Source organism: Desmodus rotundus, chromosome 13 (assembly GCF_022682495.2).
Source record: "Desmodus rotundus isolate HL8 chromosome 13, HLdesRot8A.1, whole genome shotgun sequence".
NCBI lineage: Eukaryota > Metazoa > Chordata > Mammalia > Chiroptera > Phyllostomidae > Desmodus > Desmodus rotundus.
The window spans coordinates 47970185-47983634 of record NC_071399.1 but is presented as its reverse complement, the minus strand read 5'-3'; the positions used below and the strand labels follow the sequence as shown (position 1 = coordinate 47983634).

The 13450-nt window shown below is 32.8% G+C and overlaps 1 protein-coding gene across 3 annotated transcripts in view; it reads left to right on the top strand.

Moving 5' to 3' along the window:
* RB1 (RB transcriptional corepressor 1) overlaps positions 1-13450 on the top strand; it is a 312963-nt gene that overhangs the window by 137440 nt on the left and 162073 nt on the right. For all 3 annotated transcript variants that reach the window (XM_053916790.2, XM_053916788.2, XM_024569646.3), the window contains exons 10-12: positions 1017-1126; positions 8288-8365; positions 11593-11680. In XM_053916790.2, coding sequence (XP_053772765.1) covers positions 1017-1126; positions 8288-8365; positions 11593-11680 — 276 coding nt within the window. The remainder of the gene's footprint in view (positions 1-1016; positions 1127-8287; positions 8366-11592; positions 11681-13450) is intronic.

Below are 13450 nucleotides of genomic sequence, written 5' to 3'. Positions count from 1 at the left end.
TTACTGAGTCTTATTATCAAAAAATATGCTGTTCACAATTCTAAGGAATGTTGGACACTCATAGTAATTTTTCTTTGCCTAGAAAGGATTACAATTTTAATAGAAATCTTAGGATAAACAACATTTTCCCCAGTATATTGCATATAGTACTAATAGCTGCTAGTCAATAAATGATTGATAATTAGTGTTTCCCTAAGCTAGGGCAGTAGCAATTATTAAACTTAAACACAAATGACTGTCCTACCTAAAAATTTTATGGAACCAAACAAAAGTTTACATTTAACTCAATTTCTTCTCCCAATCCTTTTAGAATGCCATTTTAGTACCTTCAGTTTGGAAACACTTTTGTTTAAAAGTCACAGCAGAAGGCATGCCAAATAGTTGTCTATTGTGCATCGGTTTTCAAATTATGATTCAAAATTATGAAGCAGAACTGATAAAAGAGTTGCAGATTCTAGTAATTGAAAAGGTGTCTAAGATTGGGAATAAATCATGCAAGTGTGTTAATTGGGCTAATTAATTGAGCTAATGCTCTTTCCTAAGATACTTAATTGAAGGAAGTTGGAGTGAACTAAAATATTTAGAAAAGATAAGCAGAATATATAATCAAGAGGATTTGTTACAATATTTGAAACATTTATTTTATATTGATAAGCGCAGAAGATTAAAAGTGAAAAATGTATGGGATGTTTGGAGGATCTTGGCACTTAAGTGGGTTTAATGATACCTATTTTTATCTTACAGTTCCATCTCAATACTGATTTGTGGCATTGTGAATCTTGTCTACATAAAATTCTAATGGGATGCATAAAATAGGATTAAAATTAAGAGTTAAAAATTGGCAGTTTTCTTTACTTCACTTGTACATATATACCTTATTTATATTGCATGTGTCCTCAGTATGTTATAAAATTAAGTGCGTATTATACAAAAAATTCTTTCATTAAATCGTACTTCTGTATATTGAGAGATATAATGACCTGAAAGGGTAATCATCAGTATTTTTTTCTTTTGAGGTGGAAAATCTCTCTAAACAATATGAAGAAATTTACCTTAAAAACAAAGACCTAGATGCAAGATTATTTCTGGATCACGATAAAACTCTTCAGGCTGATCCTACAGACAGGTATGATACCTGGTATATTTTTGTTTATATGCTTTTCCTATAGGTCAGTTTTTTGATAGAGGTAGGTAAAATAGGTTTTTATTTAACTAGTGACCTTTAAATATCATTTATAATAATTACTTCAGGTGCCTTTATATAAAGCTATGAATAAGATAAACCATTCTAAGTATATAATTTATTAACAAATAGAAATTTTTATGATACAGTTCCTTTACACAGATTGTAAATTGATTCTTTTTATTAAAAGAAGTGAAAAAATATTCTTTGTATTGTCTCTGTGAACATTAGCTTGCCTCCTAGTATGCATAGGCTTGTGTTGATTTTTAATATCTTTTTAAAGTAATTTTTCTCTAACCAAGTCAAAGCAGAGAGTATCTTTTATTTCCTTCATGCTTTTGGAATGTAGTTTAATTTTCACTTTATCTCACTAAGTCCTAGTTCTCTCATCTGTAAAATATAAGCATTTACTCCAGAGTCACATGTATACTTTTTATACTTTGTACTATATATACACATGCATATTTTTTAACTTATTTTTATTATTGTTCAAGTACAGTTGTCTGCATTTCCCCCCACCACTCCCAACCACCCCAGCCATCCCCACCTCTCTCCCCTGATCCCATTCCCCCTTGGTTTTTTCCATGTGTCCTTTATACTTGTTGCTGAAAACCCTTCCCCCTTTTCTCCCCATTATCCTCTCCCACCTCTCCTCTGGTCACTGTCAGTTTGTTCTTAATTTCAATATCTCTGGTTGTATTTTGCTTGCTTGTTTGTTTTGTTAATTAGGTTCCACTTATAGGTGAGATCATATGGTATTTGTCTTTCACCACCTGGCTTATTTCACTTAGCATAGTGCTCTCCAGTTCATTCATGCTGTCACAAAGGGTAGAAGCTCCTTCTTTCTTTGTGCTGCATAGTATTCCATCATGTATTAATGAGAGTACTTTATAAACTGTAAAGTGATAGAATAATGCTAGATACTTGACTTCCAGTTCAATTTATGGGGTTGAATATTTTTTCACAGAGCTAGGATAGGATAAATTTGTATATGTAAGAAAGCAATCAAACCTAAGTTAGAAAAGTGCACAGTGAAGATGTTCAACAGCAAACTGAATATATGATTCTTTTTATTTTTTTAAACTAAAAAAAAATTCACCCACTCCCCTCCATTTCCTCTGGTGACTACCAGTCCATTCTCTGTACCTAAGAGTTTGGATTATATTTTTAACTTTTAAATTTTTAAGTTTTTAAAAAGAGTTTATCTATTTATTTTTAGAGACAGGGAAGGAAGGGAGAAAGAAAGGGAGAGAAACATCAATGTGTGACAGATACATTGACTAGTTGCCTCTTGCACACCCCCAACTGAGGACCTGGTGGGCAACCCAGGCATGTACCCTGACTGGGAATTAAACCAGTGACCTTTTGGTTTGCAGGCCAGCACTCAATCCACTGAGCCTTACCAGCCAGGGCTGGATTGTTTTTTAGATACTACATGTAAGAGAGATCATACCTTGTTTGCCTTTTTCTTTCTGACTTATTTCATTTAGCATAATGCTTTTGAGGTTGCAATGGCAAGATTTCGTTCTTTTTATGGCTGAATGATACTCCATTATGCAATAATATATATATTATAGGGTGAGGCAAAAGTAGGTTTAAAGTTGTGAGTATGTGAAAGACAGAGTTTATTCTTGTATTATTATTTATTAATTATTGTGTCATCTTCCACATGAACATCTGTAAACATACTTTTGCCCCATCCCATGTATATGTATATGTGTGTGTATAAAACAATTTTTTTATCATTCATCCATCAGTAGATACTTCATGTTTCCATATCTTAGCTGTTATAAATACTACAGTGAACATGGATGGGGGTGCAGGTATCTTTTCAGTAAATATCCTATAGTGGAATTGCTGTATCATATGGCAACTCAATTTTTATTTTTTTGAGGAACTTCCATACTTTTTTCCGTAGTGCTTGCACCAATTTACATTTCCACCAATAGTGTACAAGTGTTCCCTTTTCTCCACATCCTCATCAACGCTGTTATTTTTTGTCTTTTGGTAATAGTCATTCTAAGTGGTGTAAGGGGATAACTCACTGTGGTTTTGATTTGCATTTCCCTAAAGACTAACGATGTTAAGCATCATTTCATGTACCTGTTGGCTATCTGTATGTCTTTTTTGAAAAAATATGTATTCATATTTGCTCATTTTTCAATTTGATCATGTTTTTGCTATTGATTTCTCTTTATATTTTGGATACTAACCCTTTGAGATACTATTTGCAAATACTTCTCTTATTTAGTAGGTTGCCTTTTTTCATTTTGTTGATGACTTCCTTTGCTGTGCAGAAGCTTTTCAGTTTGATATACTAGTCGGTGTTTTTGTTTTGTGTTTTGTTGCCTTTGTTTTTGGTGTTAGATTAAAAATATTTCCAACATTGATATCAAAGAGCTTATTGCCACCTCTGTTTTTTTCAAGAAGTTTTATGGTTTCAGGTCTTACATTCAAGTCTTTCATCCATTTTGAGTTAATTTTTATACATAATGTATGATAGTGGTCAAGTTTTATTTATTTGTATGTTACTGTTCAGTTTTGTCAGCATCATCTGTTGAAGAGACTGTCTTTTCCCTATTCTAAATTCTTACGTTCTTGTCATAAATTAGTTGATGATGTCTGTGTGGGTTTATATCTGGGTTCTCTGTTCTGTTTCCTTGATCTATGTGTCTGATTTTTTTTCCAATTCCATACTATTTTCATTACTATAGCTTTATTTTTTTCCTTTATTTTTACTTTTGACACTATTACTGATGTGTCCCCATTTCTACTCCCCTTTGCCTGCCACCACCTAGCCCCCTTCCTCCTTCCCTCTGGCTATCACCATACTGCTTTCTATAGCTTTTTTTTCCTTTTTTCTTTTTTAGCTTTTTAATGTAGTTTGAAATCAGGAAGTGTGGTGGCTCCAGCTTTGTCCTTTTTTTCAAGATTGCTTTGGCAATTTAGTTCTTTTCTGGTTTCATACAAATTTTTTTTAACAGCTTTTTTCTATTTATTTTAAATTGTTTTCTTTGCTGGTTCTTTCCCATCTTTATTTTAAAGATTCACAAAGTTTCCTCCTTAAAAGACAAAGCAAAATAAAAAGAAAAAATGTAAAACAAAATAAAACAAAAAACAAAACCAAAATCCGGTCCATTATATGCCCCTGGCACAAGGGGGCAAACACAAGCTACCAACTTCAACTAAGTAATGGGTGAGTCACCATAGGGGTTGCTTAGTGGAAAATGGCATTGGACAGAGCCCAGAGGAGGAAGGCCTGAACCACTGGGCTTTCCACTAAGCCATCCTACTTTTATAATACTTGCTTGGAGGTGAGTATGTCCATGTAGGAGTCACAGGGTTCCTTGATCTCTGTCGATAGGGCACAAATAAATCCACAAAAATTTTAGTGTTGTTTGCTCTATTTTTTGTGGAAAATGCCATAGGAATTTTGCTAGGGATTGCATTGAATTTCTCTATTGCTCTGAGTAGTATGGACATTTTAACAACATTAATTCTTTCAATCCATGAGCATTGAATGTCTTTCTATTTGTTTGTATCTTCCTGAGGTTCTTATTTAAGTTGGTGTCTTTTACTTTTCAGTGTACAGGATTTTCACTCCCTTGGCTAAATTTATTACTAGGTTTGCAGTTCTTTTTGATGCAATTATAAATGAGGTAGTTTTCTTAATTTTTCTTTATCATAGTTTGTTACTGGTGTATAGAAAAACAACTGACTTTCGTATATTAATATTGTATCCTGAAACTTTATTGAATTTTGTTTTATTAGTTCTAACAGTTTTTTGATGGAGTCTTTAGGGTTTCTGTATATATTATCATTTTATTTGCAAATAGTAACAGTTTTTCTTTTTCCTCTCCAATATGGATGCCTTTTCTTTTTTATTATTGTCTAATTGCTCTGACTAGGACTTTCAATACTATGTTGAATAAAAGTTGGCCAGAGTGGTAATTCTGTAGGAAAATGTTTCAGCTTTTCATTGAGTATGATGATGACTATGGTCTTGTCATGTATGACCTTTGTTACATTGATGTACATTCCTTCTGTGCTTGTTCTGTTGAGAGTTATTATTATAAATGGATGTTGAATTTTGTTAAATACTTTCTCTGCATCTGTTGGGATGATCATATGATTTTTGTCTTTTATTGTGTTAATGTGGTGTATCACATTGACTGATTTGTGGATGTTGAAGCATCCTTACATTGCTGGAATAAATCCCTCTTGATCATCGTATTCTCTTAATGTATTGTTGAATTTGGTTTGATAATAATTTGTTGAGGATTTTTGTATCTGTATTCATCAGGGATATTGGCCTATAAATTTCTTTTGGTATTAGGATAATGCTGGCCTCATAAATTGAATTGGGAAGAGTTTGCTCCTCTTTTTTTTTTGAAGAGTTTGAGAAGGATTGGTATTAATTCTTTGAATGTTTGATAGAATTTGCCACTGAAGTTGTCTGGTCCTGAGCTTTTGTTTGTTGGGACATTTTTAATTACTGATTTAATCTCCTTGCTAGTAATAGATCTATCCTGATTTTTTATTTCTTCATGATTAAGCCTTAGAAGGTTGTATATTTTTAGGAATTTATCCATTTCCTCTGGTTTATCCAATTTTGATGAGTAATTGTTCATAGTGATCTTATGATTTATTTGTGTTTTTTGTGATATCAGTTGTAAATCTCCTCTTTCATTTCTGAGATGAAGAATGTTTGATTGTAATCACAAATATTTTTGAACAACCATTAAGTATGATGAATAACTACTTTACATATTTATGTTCTCTGTCTCTCCTCCCCCCCCCCCACACTTTGGTTGAGACTGACGAAAGGTTTGTTAATGTTGTGTATCTTTAAATAACCAGCTCTTAATTTTACCAATCTTTTCTATTGTCTTTTAATCCCTATTTTATTTATTTCTCCTCTGATCTTTGTTATTTAGTTCCTTTTTCTGTCTTTGGGTTTTGTTCTTCTTTTTCTAGTTCCTTGAGGTATAAGGTTTGATTGTTTATTTAAGACTTTTCTTTTTACTTGAAGTAGGCATTTATTACTATGAACTTTCATCTTAGAACTGCTTTTGTTGCATTCCATAATCTTTGGTATTTTACATTTTGGTTTTTGTTTTTCTCAAGGTATTTATATCTTTTGATTTTTCTTTGATCCATTGGTTGTTCACTAACATGGTGTTTAATCTCCACATATTTGTGAGTTTTTCAGTTTTCTTCATGTAATTAATATGTAGTTTTATACTAATGTGGTCAGAAAAGAAGGTTGGTATGATTTTAGTCTCTTAAATTTATTATGACTTGTTTTGTGGCGTAACATCTGATCTACCCTAGAAAAATGTTCAGTGTGCACTTGACAAGAATGTGTATGTTGTTGCTTTGGATGGAATACTGTTCAAATATCTGTTAACTCCATCTAGTCAAATATGTCAATTAAGACCAATGTTTTCTTGTTGAGTTTTGGTCTGGATGATTTATCTATTCATGTCAGTGAGGTATTAGTGGGGTAATTTTGTAGGAAACTTTTCTACTCCTATTGTATTGCTATCTATTTCTCCTTTTAGGTCTTTTAATATTTACTTTATATATTTAGGTGATCTTATGTTGGGTATAAATATTTAAAAATATGCCCTAGCTGGTGTGGCTCAGTGGATTAAGCATGGGCCTGTGAACCAAAGGGTTGCCGGTTTGATTCCCTCAAGGCACATGCCTGGCTTGTGGGCCAAGTCTCCAGTGGGGTGCTTGAGAGGCAACAGCACACTGAGGTTTCTCTCCCTTTCTTTCTCTCTCCCTTACTCTCTCTCTAAAAATAAATAAATAAAATCTTTAAAAAATATTTTAAAATATTATAAATGTTATGTACTCTAATTGGATTGACCCCTTTATCATTATGTAACACCTTTTTTTATGTTTCTGAGATAGAAACTTAACGTGAATTGTCCTATATATCAACTATTTTTCTTCTAGATGAATATAATTTTTAAAATGAACACCCATAGAAAATTGTTGACATACAATTTGTCCCTAGAACAGTTCAGGGTTAGAGGTGCCAATTGCCTGTGCAAAATCCTGTGTATCTTAAGTTGGCACAGTGATATGTGGGCTCCAGACCATGTGTTGAAAATACAGTTGATGGTTAAAAAACACAAGTTTGAACTGCATGGGTCCATGGTATAAGGGAACAGTCCATGTTGTTCAAGAGTTAACTGTAATTGGTTTATTCAATAGTGATTCACTGTCTTTTTTTTTAGCTTTTCACCTGCTTTACTTTCTTGGTTCATTTTCTAAGAGATTTTATTTATTTATTTTTAGAGAGAAGGGAAGGGAAGGAGATAGAGAGGAAGAAAAACATTGATGTGCTAGAGAAACATCTGGATCAGTTACCTCTTGCACACCCCCAACCAGGGACCTGGCCTGAAACCCGGGCATGTGTCCTGATCATGTGCAAACTGGCAACCTTTTAGTTTGCTGGAAGATGCTCAGCCCACTGAGCCACACCAGCCAGGGCTTGGTTCATTTTTTTTTAAAGTTAATACAAAAGTGTATTCTTTTAAATTGTCATGTAGAGTCATCAAGTAAGAATGATTGAGAGTAATTAAAAAATGTTGAATCACCATAAGTATGGTTAATATTGTGTCTTTAACATGAAGTATTTGTATAAGTAACTGAAAAAACTTTCAATTTGGAAGTTAAACACAAGTAAAATACTTCTAATTTTAGTTAAGTCAAGATAAAGGTTTTGGAAGACAAATGATTGGAAAACTTGAGCTTTGATATTTTTTGATATTGAACAACTTGATGAATAATGACATTGAACATCTAACTTTGTAGAGAAAACATCTAACTTTCACTTTCAAAAAATTCATAATGATTGGTGTACCTGTTTGTCATAAACCTAGTGGAAAGAAAACCAACTTAAAAATAATAGTGAAAAAACATAATTTTATTTATGCAGCTTTTGGGTTATCTCTTTCTGATCACTTCTATTATAGATTTATTTTATGTGATGTTATGAGTCAACAGAGTGTTTTATACTTCTCTTTTTGACTCATTAAGCACAAAATGTAATTTTCGGTCTAAATGACTTTACCTTTCATTATTTAGTTTTGAAATGCAGAGAACACCACGAAGAAGTAACCCTGATGAAGAATTAAATGTGATTCTTCCCCAGACTCCAGTTAGGTATGAATTTTCTTACTTTTCATTTTTTATTATAATTGTTTATTCGGTGCTCTATAGGGCTTTGGATTTATCTATTTATTTCATTGTATATTTGTATGTATGTGTCATAAATTGAGTATATCGAGTGCATTTTATGTTCCAGGTATTTAGTTCTGTCTGTCGTTAAGGAATATAACCTAGAATGGGAATGTGTTCCATCTTAGTAAATAAAAAAGTAAAAAAATGTATCCCCATTTGGTTTGCATACAACCTCGAAGGATTAGAACTATTTTTAATGTTCTTATCCTCACTTACTTCCCACATCTAATCTGTTATCAAGTCTTATTGAATTTACCTCTAAACTATTTCTTGAGTCCATCTACTCTTCTCAATTTCTACTCTCACCACCCTTGCCCAACTTGGCTTTCACTTGGATTTGTGTGTGTGTGTGTGTGTGTGTGTGTGTGCTGTAGACTTACTATCTGCTCTCACTACTGCTACTCTCATCATAGCTCCTTTCTCTCCACTACCAAATCTGTTTTTCAGAGAGCACCCAGGATGATCTTCTAGAAATGTAATTCAGATCCTGTTCACTCTGCCATTAAATCTTCTTAATGTTTCCTATTGCAACTAAACTACAATGTAAATTTCTTAACAATGCCTGCAAGACCTTATATGATCTAGCTTCTGTTGCCTCTTCAACTCATCTTGTTTTCCTCTTCTTTGTGTATTAGCCAGTTTTCTGAACTCTCCAACCTCTTCTTTTATGCTTGGGGACCTATGTACTTGCTTTTCCATTTTCTTGAAACTCTTCTTTCTATGAATCAACAACTGCTACTCTTCCCTTAGGTTCAGCACATATAGTACTTTTTAAAAGATTTATTTCTCTGAAATATTTTCTTTTATTCCTTCTCATAGCATCCTTTTAAATTTCTTCAGTGTGTATCACAATCTGTAATCGTAAAACCATTTGTGTGTTTGCTTGTTTTGCTAATACCCATAATAGCCTTTAGGTTGTATAGCACATGGGTTATGGCTTTTATGGTCAGCATGCAATAATTAGGAACAAGAATAATACTTGGTACATAGTAGGCAATCAAATGACTATACAGACACATAAAAATAGATTTTTGTATAAGTATAGTAATAGACTTAAAACAAGTTAATGATTGTCTCGATACCCCAAGGTTGCGTGTTCAGTCCCCAGTGAGGACACATACAAAAATCAACCAATGAATGCATAAATAAATGGAACAACAAATTGATGTTTCTCTCCCTTTCTATCTCTTTCATTTTCCCCTTCCTGCTAAAAAATCAATAAAAAAAGACAAATTAATAAAATGGCACAGAATGGACTTTATGAAGTGATGTTTGAACTGAATTTTGAATATGTAAGAGTCTGTGTCGTAGGACACTGTCATTTTAGTGGATGGGAACAACATATTCAAAGGGATAGAAAGAAGAAACAATAAAATGTGTCTGAGGAACTATTAGCAGCTCCGTATTGATTGATTATAAAATGGGGAAATGACATGGCAGGAGAGGAGGGTTGAAACTAGATTATGAAGGACCTTCCTTATATGCCACATTTAAAAGTTTTGACTTTAGCTTGTACATGATATAGTTTGTTCTTATAAATGGGTGTTAAATGGGGGTAAGGATAAAATCTAACTTGGTGTTTGAAACATTATGTGGTATTAGTTTGTGATGAGGTAGAGGGTGAACATGATGAGAAATAGAGATCTGTCAATCTGTCACAATGGCTCTTAACGAGGGGTACAAATTAGAATAACCTGAGGACTTTTTTCAAATTACATAGTCTTAGATTCTACTACCATTATCACAGTGAGTCAAATCTCTGGACTGCTGTATTACAATAATTCATTTGAGAGATGGTGAAGATCTGAATCAAGAGAGAGGCAGTAGGAATTAAGGAGCAAGAACAGGTTTGACAAATATTTGATGAATTCATATTTAGAGTATGATACTTGAGGCCTTTGTGGGAAATGAAGATGTGTAGTAAATAGCAGTATGTTACAGATTTGGGAATAGTCAGGGAGAGTTAAAACCCTAAAAATAGTTGAGGTTGCCTAAGTTAGGGTGTATAATGGCAAGAATGTATGGCTAAGGGATACACCAGAAAGAATACTGTATTAAGGACTAGATAGAAGTTAGATTAAGTAGAATGACAGGTGTGACTGGGAGCTGAGAGAGAGAAGGCAAAAAAGCCAAGGTTGGGGGGAGTTTCAGGAAGGAGCAAGTGTTTAAGAAAGCCAAGTGTACTTCAAGGAAGTCAAATATAAGAACAAATGAGAAAGATATTTGATTTAGCAATTGTGGCTTTAGTCACTGGGGTTTAAGTAGATTACTGGATGTATAAGTCATAAAAGTAAAGTATTTGAAAGGTGAGGAAGTGTTGATTTCAGTTTAGAGATGCTTGACTGAGAACACTGAGTGCATTTTATTAAATAATATTTAAAGACCCTTTTATCCATAAATATTCTATAGTTCTTTGTATCATCAGGTAGTGCCTATAGCAGCAATGTACTGCTACTCTAAAATTGGAACATAATTATTTACTATATACTCCCATACATAAAATTATAGAATTAAAGAGAGCTTAAGATATTGACATAATTTTATGCTTTAACAATGGTGACTTCTAAACTTATATATGCTTTCTTCTTTATTTATTCATTCATTCATTCATTTAATTGTTATTCAAGTACAATTGTCTCAATTTTCACCCGATTATGACCCCCTGCCCCCACCCATCCCTTCCTCCCACCCTATGCTTTCTTTTTGAAGATCTCTGTAAAGGAGAGTCGCTTGGTTCTTTCCTTGAGTTGCTAAATAACTTGCTGACTTTATTTGAAAAATTTTAGTATTTAACTATAGTAATGTATTATTAGATTACATTTTGATGCCAGTTTATATTTTTTCACCATAAAATAATATCATTCATTTGACCACTTAGTGTTTGATTGGTTTATAGTTTTATTGGTAAATAAGTATATCAGTTTTTTAATTGTAAACATGTTGATTATGAACACATTCTTTCTTAAAGATTTAAGCAAAATATAATTCTTTGCAAACAGTAATACACTAAGGGTTTTATAAAGTTTTATTGCAGATAACTTTTTAAAGATAAATGGGAGACAGTGAGTTTAAAGGTATGTTTAACTTGTGTGATAGATGTATTTCATTTTTTTTCCATCACTGCTTAACACTTTTATTTTTTTCTCTAGGACTGTTATGAATACAATTCAACAATTAATGATGATCTTAAATTCAGCAAGTGATCAACCATCAGAAAATCTGATTTCCTATTTTAATGTAAGCCATATATGAAACATTATTTTTGGTAATATCTTGGCCAAGAAATTTGAAATTAGCAGTTAAAATTTTGAGTATTTTTTAAATACCTATCTCCCAACCAACATATTCTTGTCTGTTACCTTATTTCTTGCTTTTTTTAAAGCCATCCGTATTACATACTTTTAGTAAGTATTACCAGTAAATAGCATTTTTCTTAGATTTCCTCATGTGTACTATTTACCTTGCTCAACATTCTTTCTTGCACTTTAGATCCCACTTCTGAGATCATGTCTTTTATTTAGCTGTTTTAGTGACAGTTCATTTAAGACGAGTTTATAACATTTTTTAGTTTTATGTAGATTACAAATGGCCTGTCTCTGAGTGGGCATATCTTGGAGATCAGTAAAGGTGTTTTTTTTTTAAATTTGCTCCTTTATTAGATCAGGTTTCTCAATTTTAAAAATTAATGCCATATATTCTTTTGTGTGTAAGTAAAATCTTAGAAGCTTACAGACTTTTAATGGATGTTTTAGTAGCAATGATTTTTATGATAGGAAATGTTTCTTTGTTACCATGTTTCTAAGACTTGTGTGGTATTTCTTTTTTCAGAGAGATAAAATTATTGATTTTATAGAATGAAATTTTTAATGACACTTTACATTTGAAAGAAAATTATAGTTAATCTTAATTTTGGAAAGTTTATTTTTAACATATTTTGAATGTATTTGATTGATAAAGATTATAAACTAAAGTTCATCGTGGTTATAGTTGAAGAAAATCAGATTTGTGATTATATTATAATAGATTACAATATGAATTAAAGTATTTTAATACATCTTAATTTGCATTTTAATAATTATCTTGTCGTGTATTTTATTTTCATTTTCTTTATTGTTGTTCAAGTATAGTTGTCTCCATTGTCCCCTCACCACTCCCCCCCACCACCCTTGATCCTACCCTCCACCCCTATGCTTTGTCCATGTGTCCTTTATATATGTTGGTTGACAACACTTCCCCTTTTAACCCTCATTATCCCCCTCCCCCATCCCTTCTGGTTATTGCCAATTTGTTCTTTATTTCAGTGTCTCGGGTTATATTTTGCTTGCTTGTGTGTTTTATTGATTAGGTTCCAAGTATAGGTGAGGTCATGTGGTATTTGTCTTTCACCACCTGGCTTATTTCACTTAGCGTAGTTCTCTCCAGTTCCATCCATGCTGTCACAAAGGATAGGAAGCTCCTTTTTTCTTTCTGCTGGGTAGTATTCCATTTTGTAAATGTACCACAGTTTTTTGATCCACTCATTTCCTGATGGGCACTTAGATTGCTTCCAGCACTTAGCTATTGTGAATTCTTCTGCTATAAACATTGGGGTGCATAGGTTCTTTTGAATTGGTGTTTCAGGGTTCTTAGGATATAATCCCAGCAGTGGAATTGCCAGGTCAAAAGGCAGTACCATTTTTGGTTTACTAAGGAAATTCCATACTGTTTCCACAGTGGCTGCACTAGCCTGCATTCCCACCAACAGTGCACTAGGGTACCCTTTTCTCCACAACCCAGTCAGTACTTGTTGTTTGATGATTTGGTTACGATGGCCGTTCTGACTGGTGTTGATATAGCCCTACCTTATATGATACATATTTACTTTCATTTGTAACATTTCTCTGTCTTGTGTTTCTTTAAATGTAGCTAAATTATTTAGCCATTTTTCACTCTTCTCAAAAGCACAATTTTAAATTAGGAATGATACCAAGCACAAATCTTAGTTTTACTTTTGTCATTTGCTTTTTG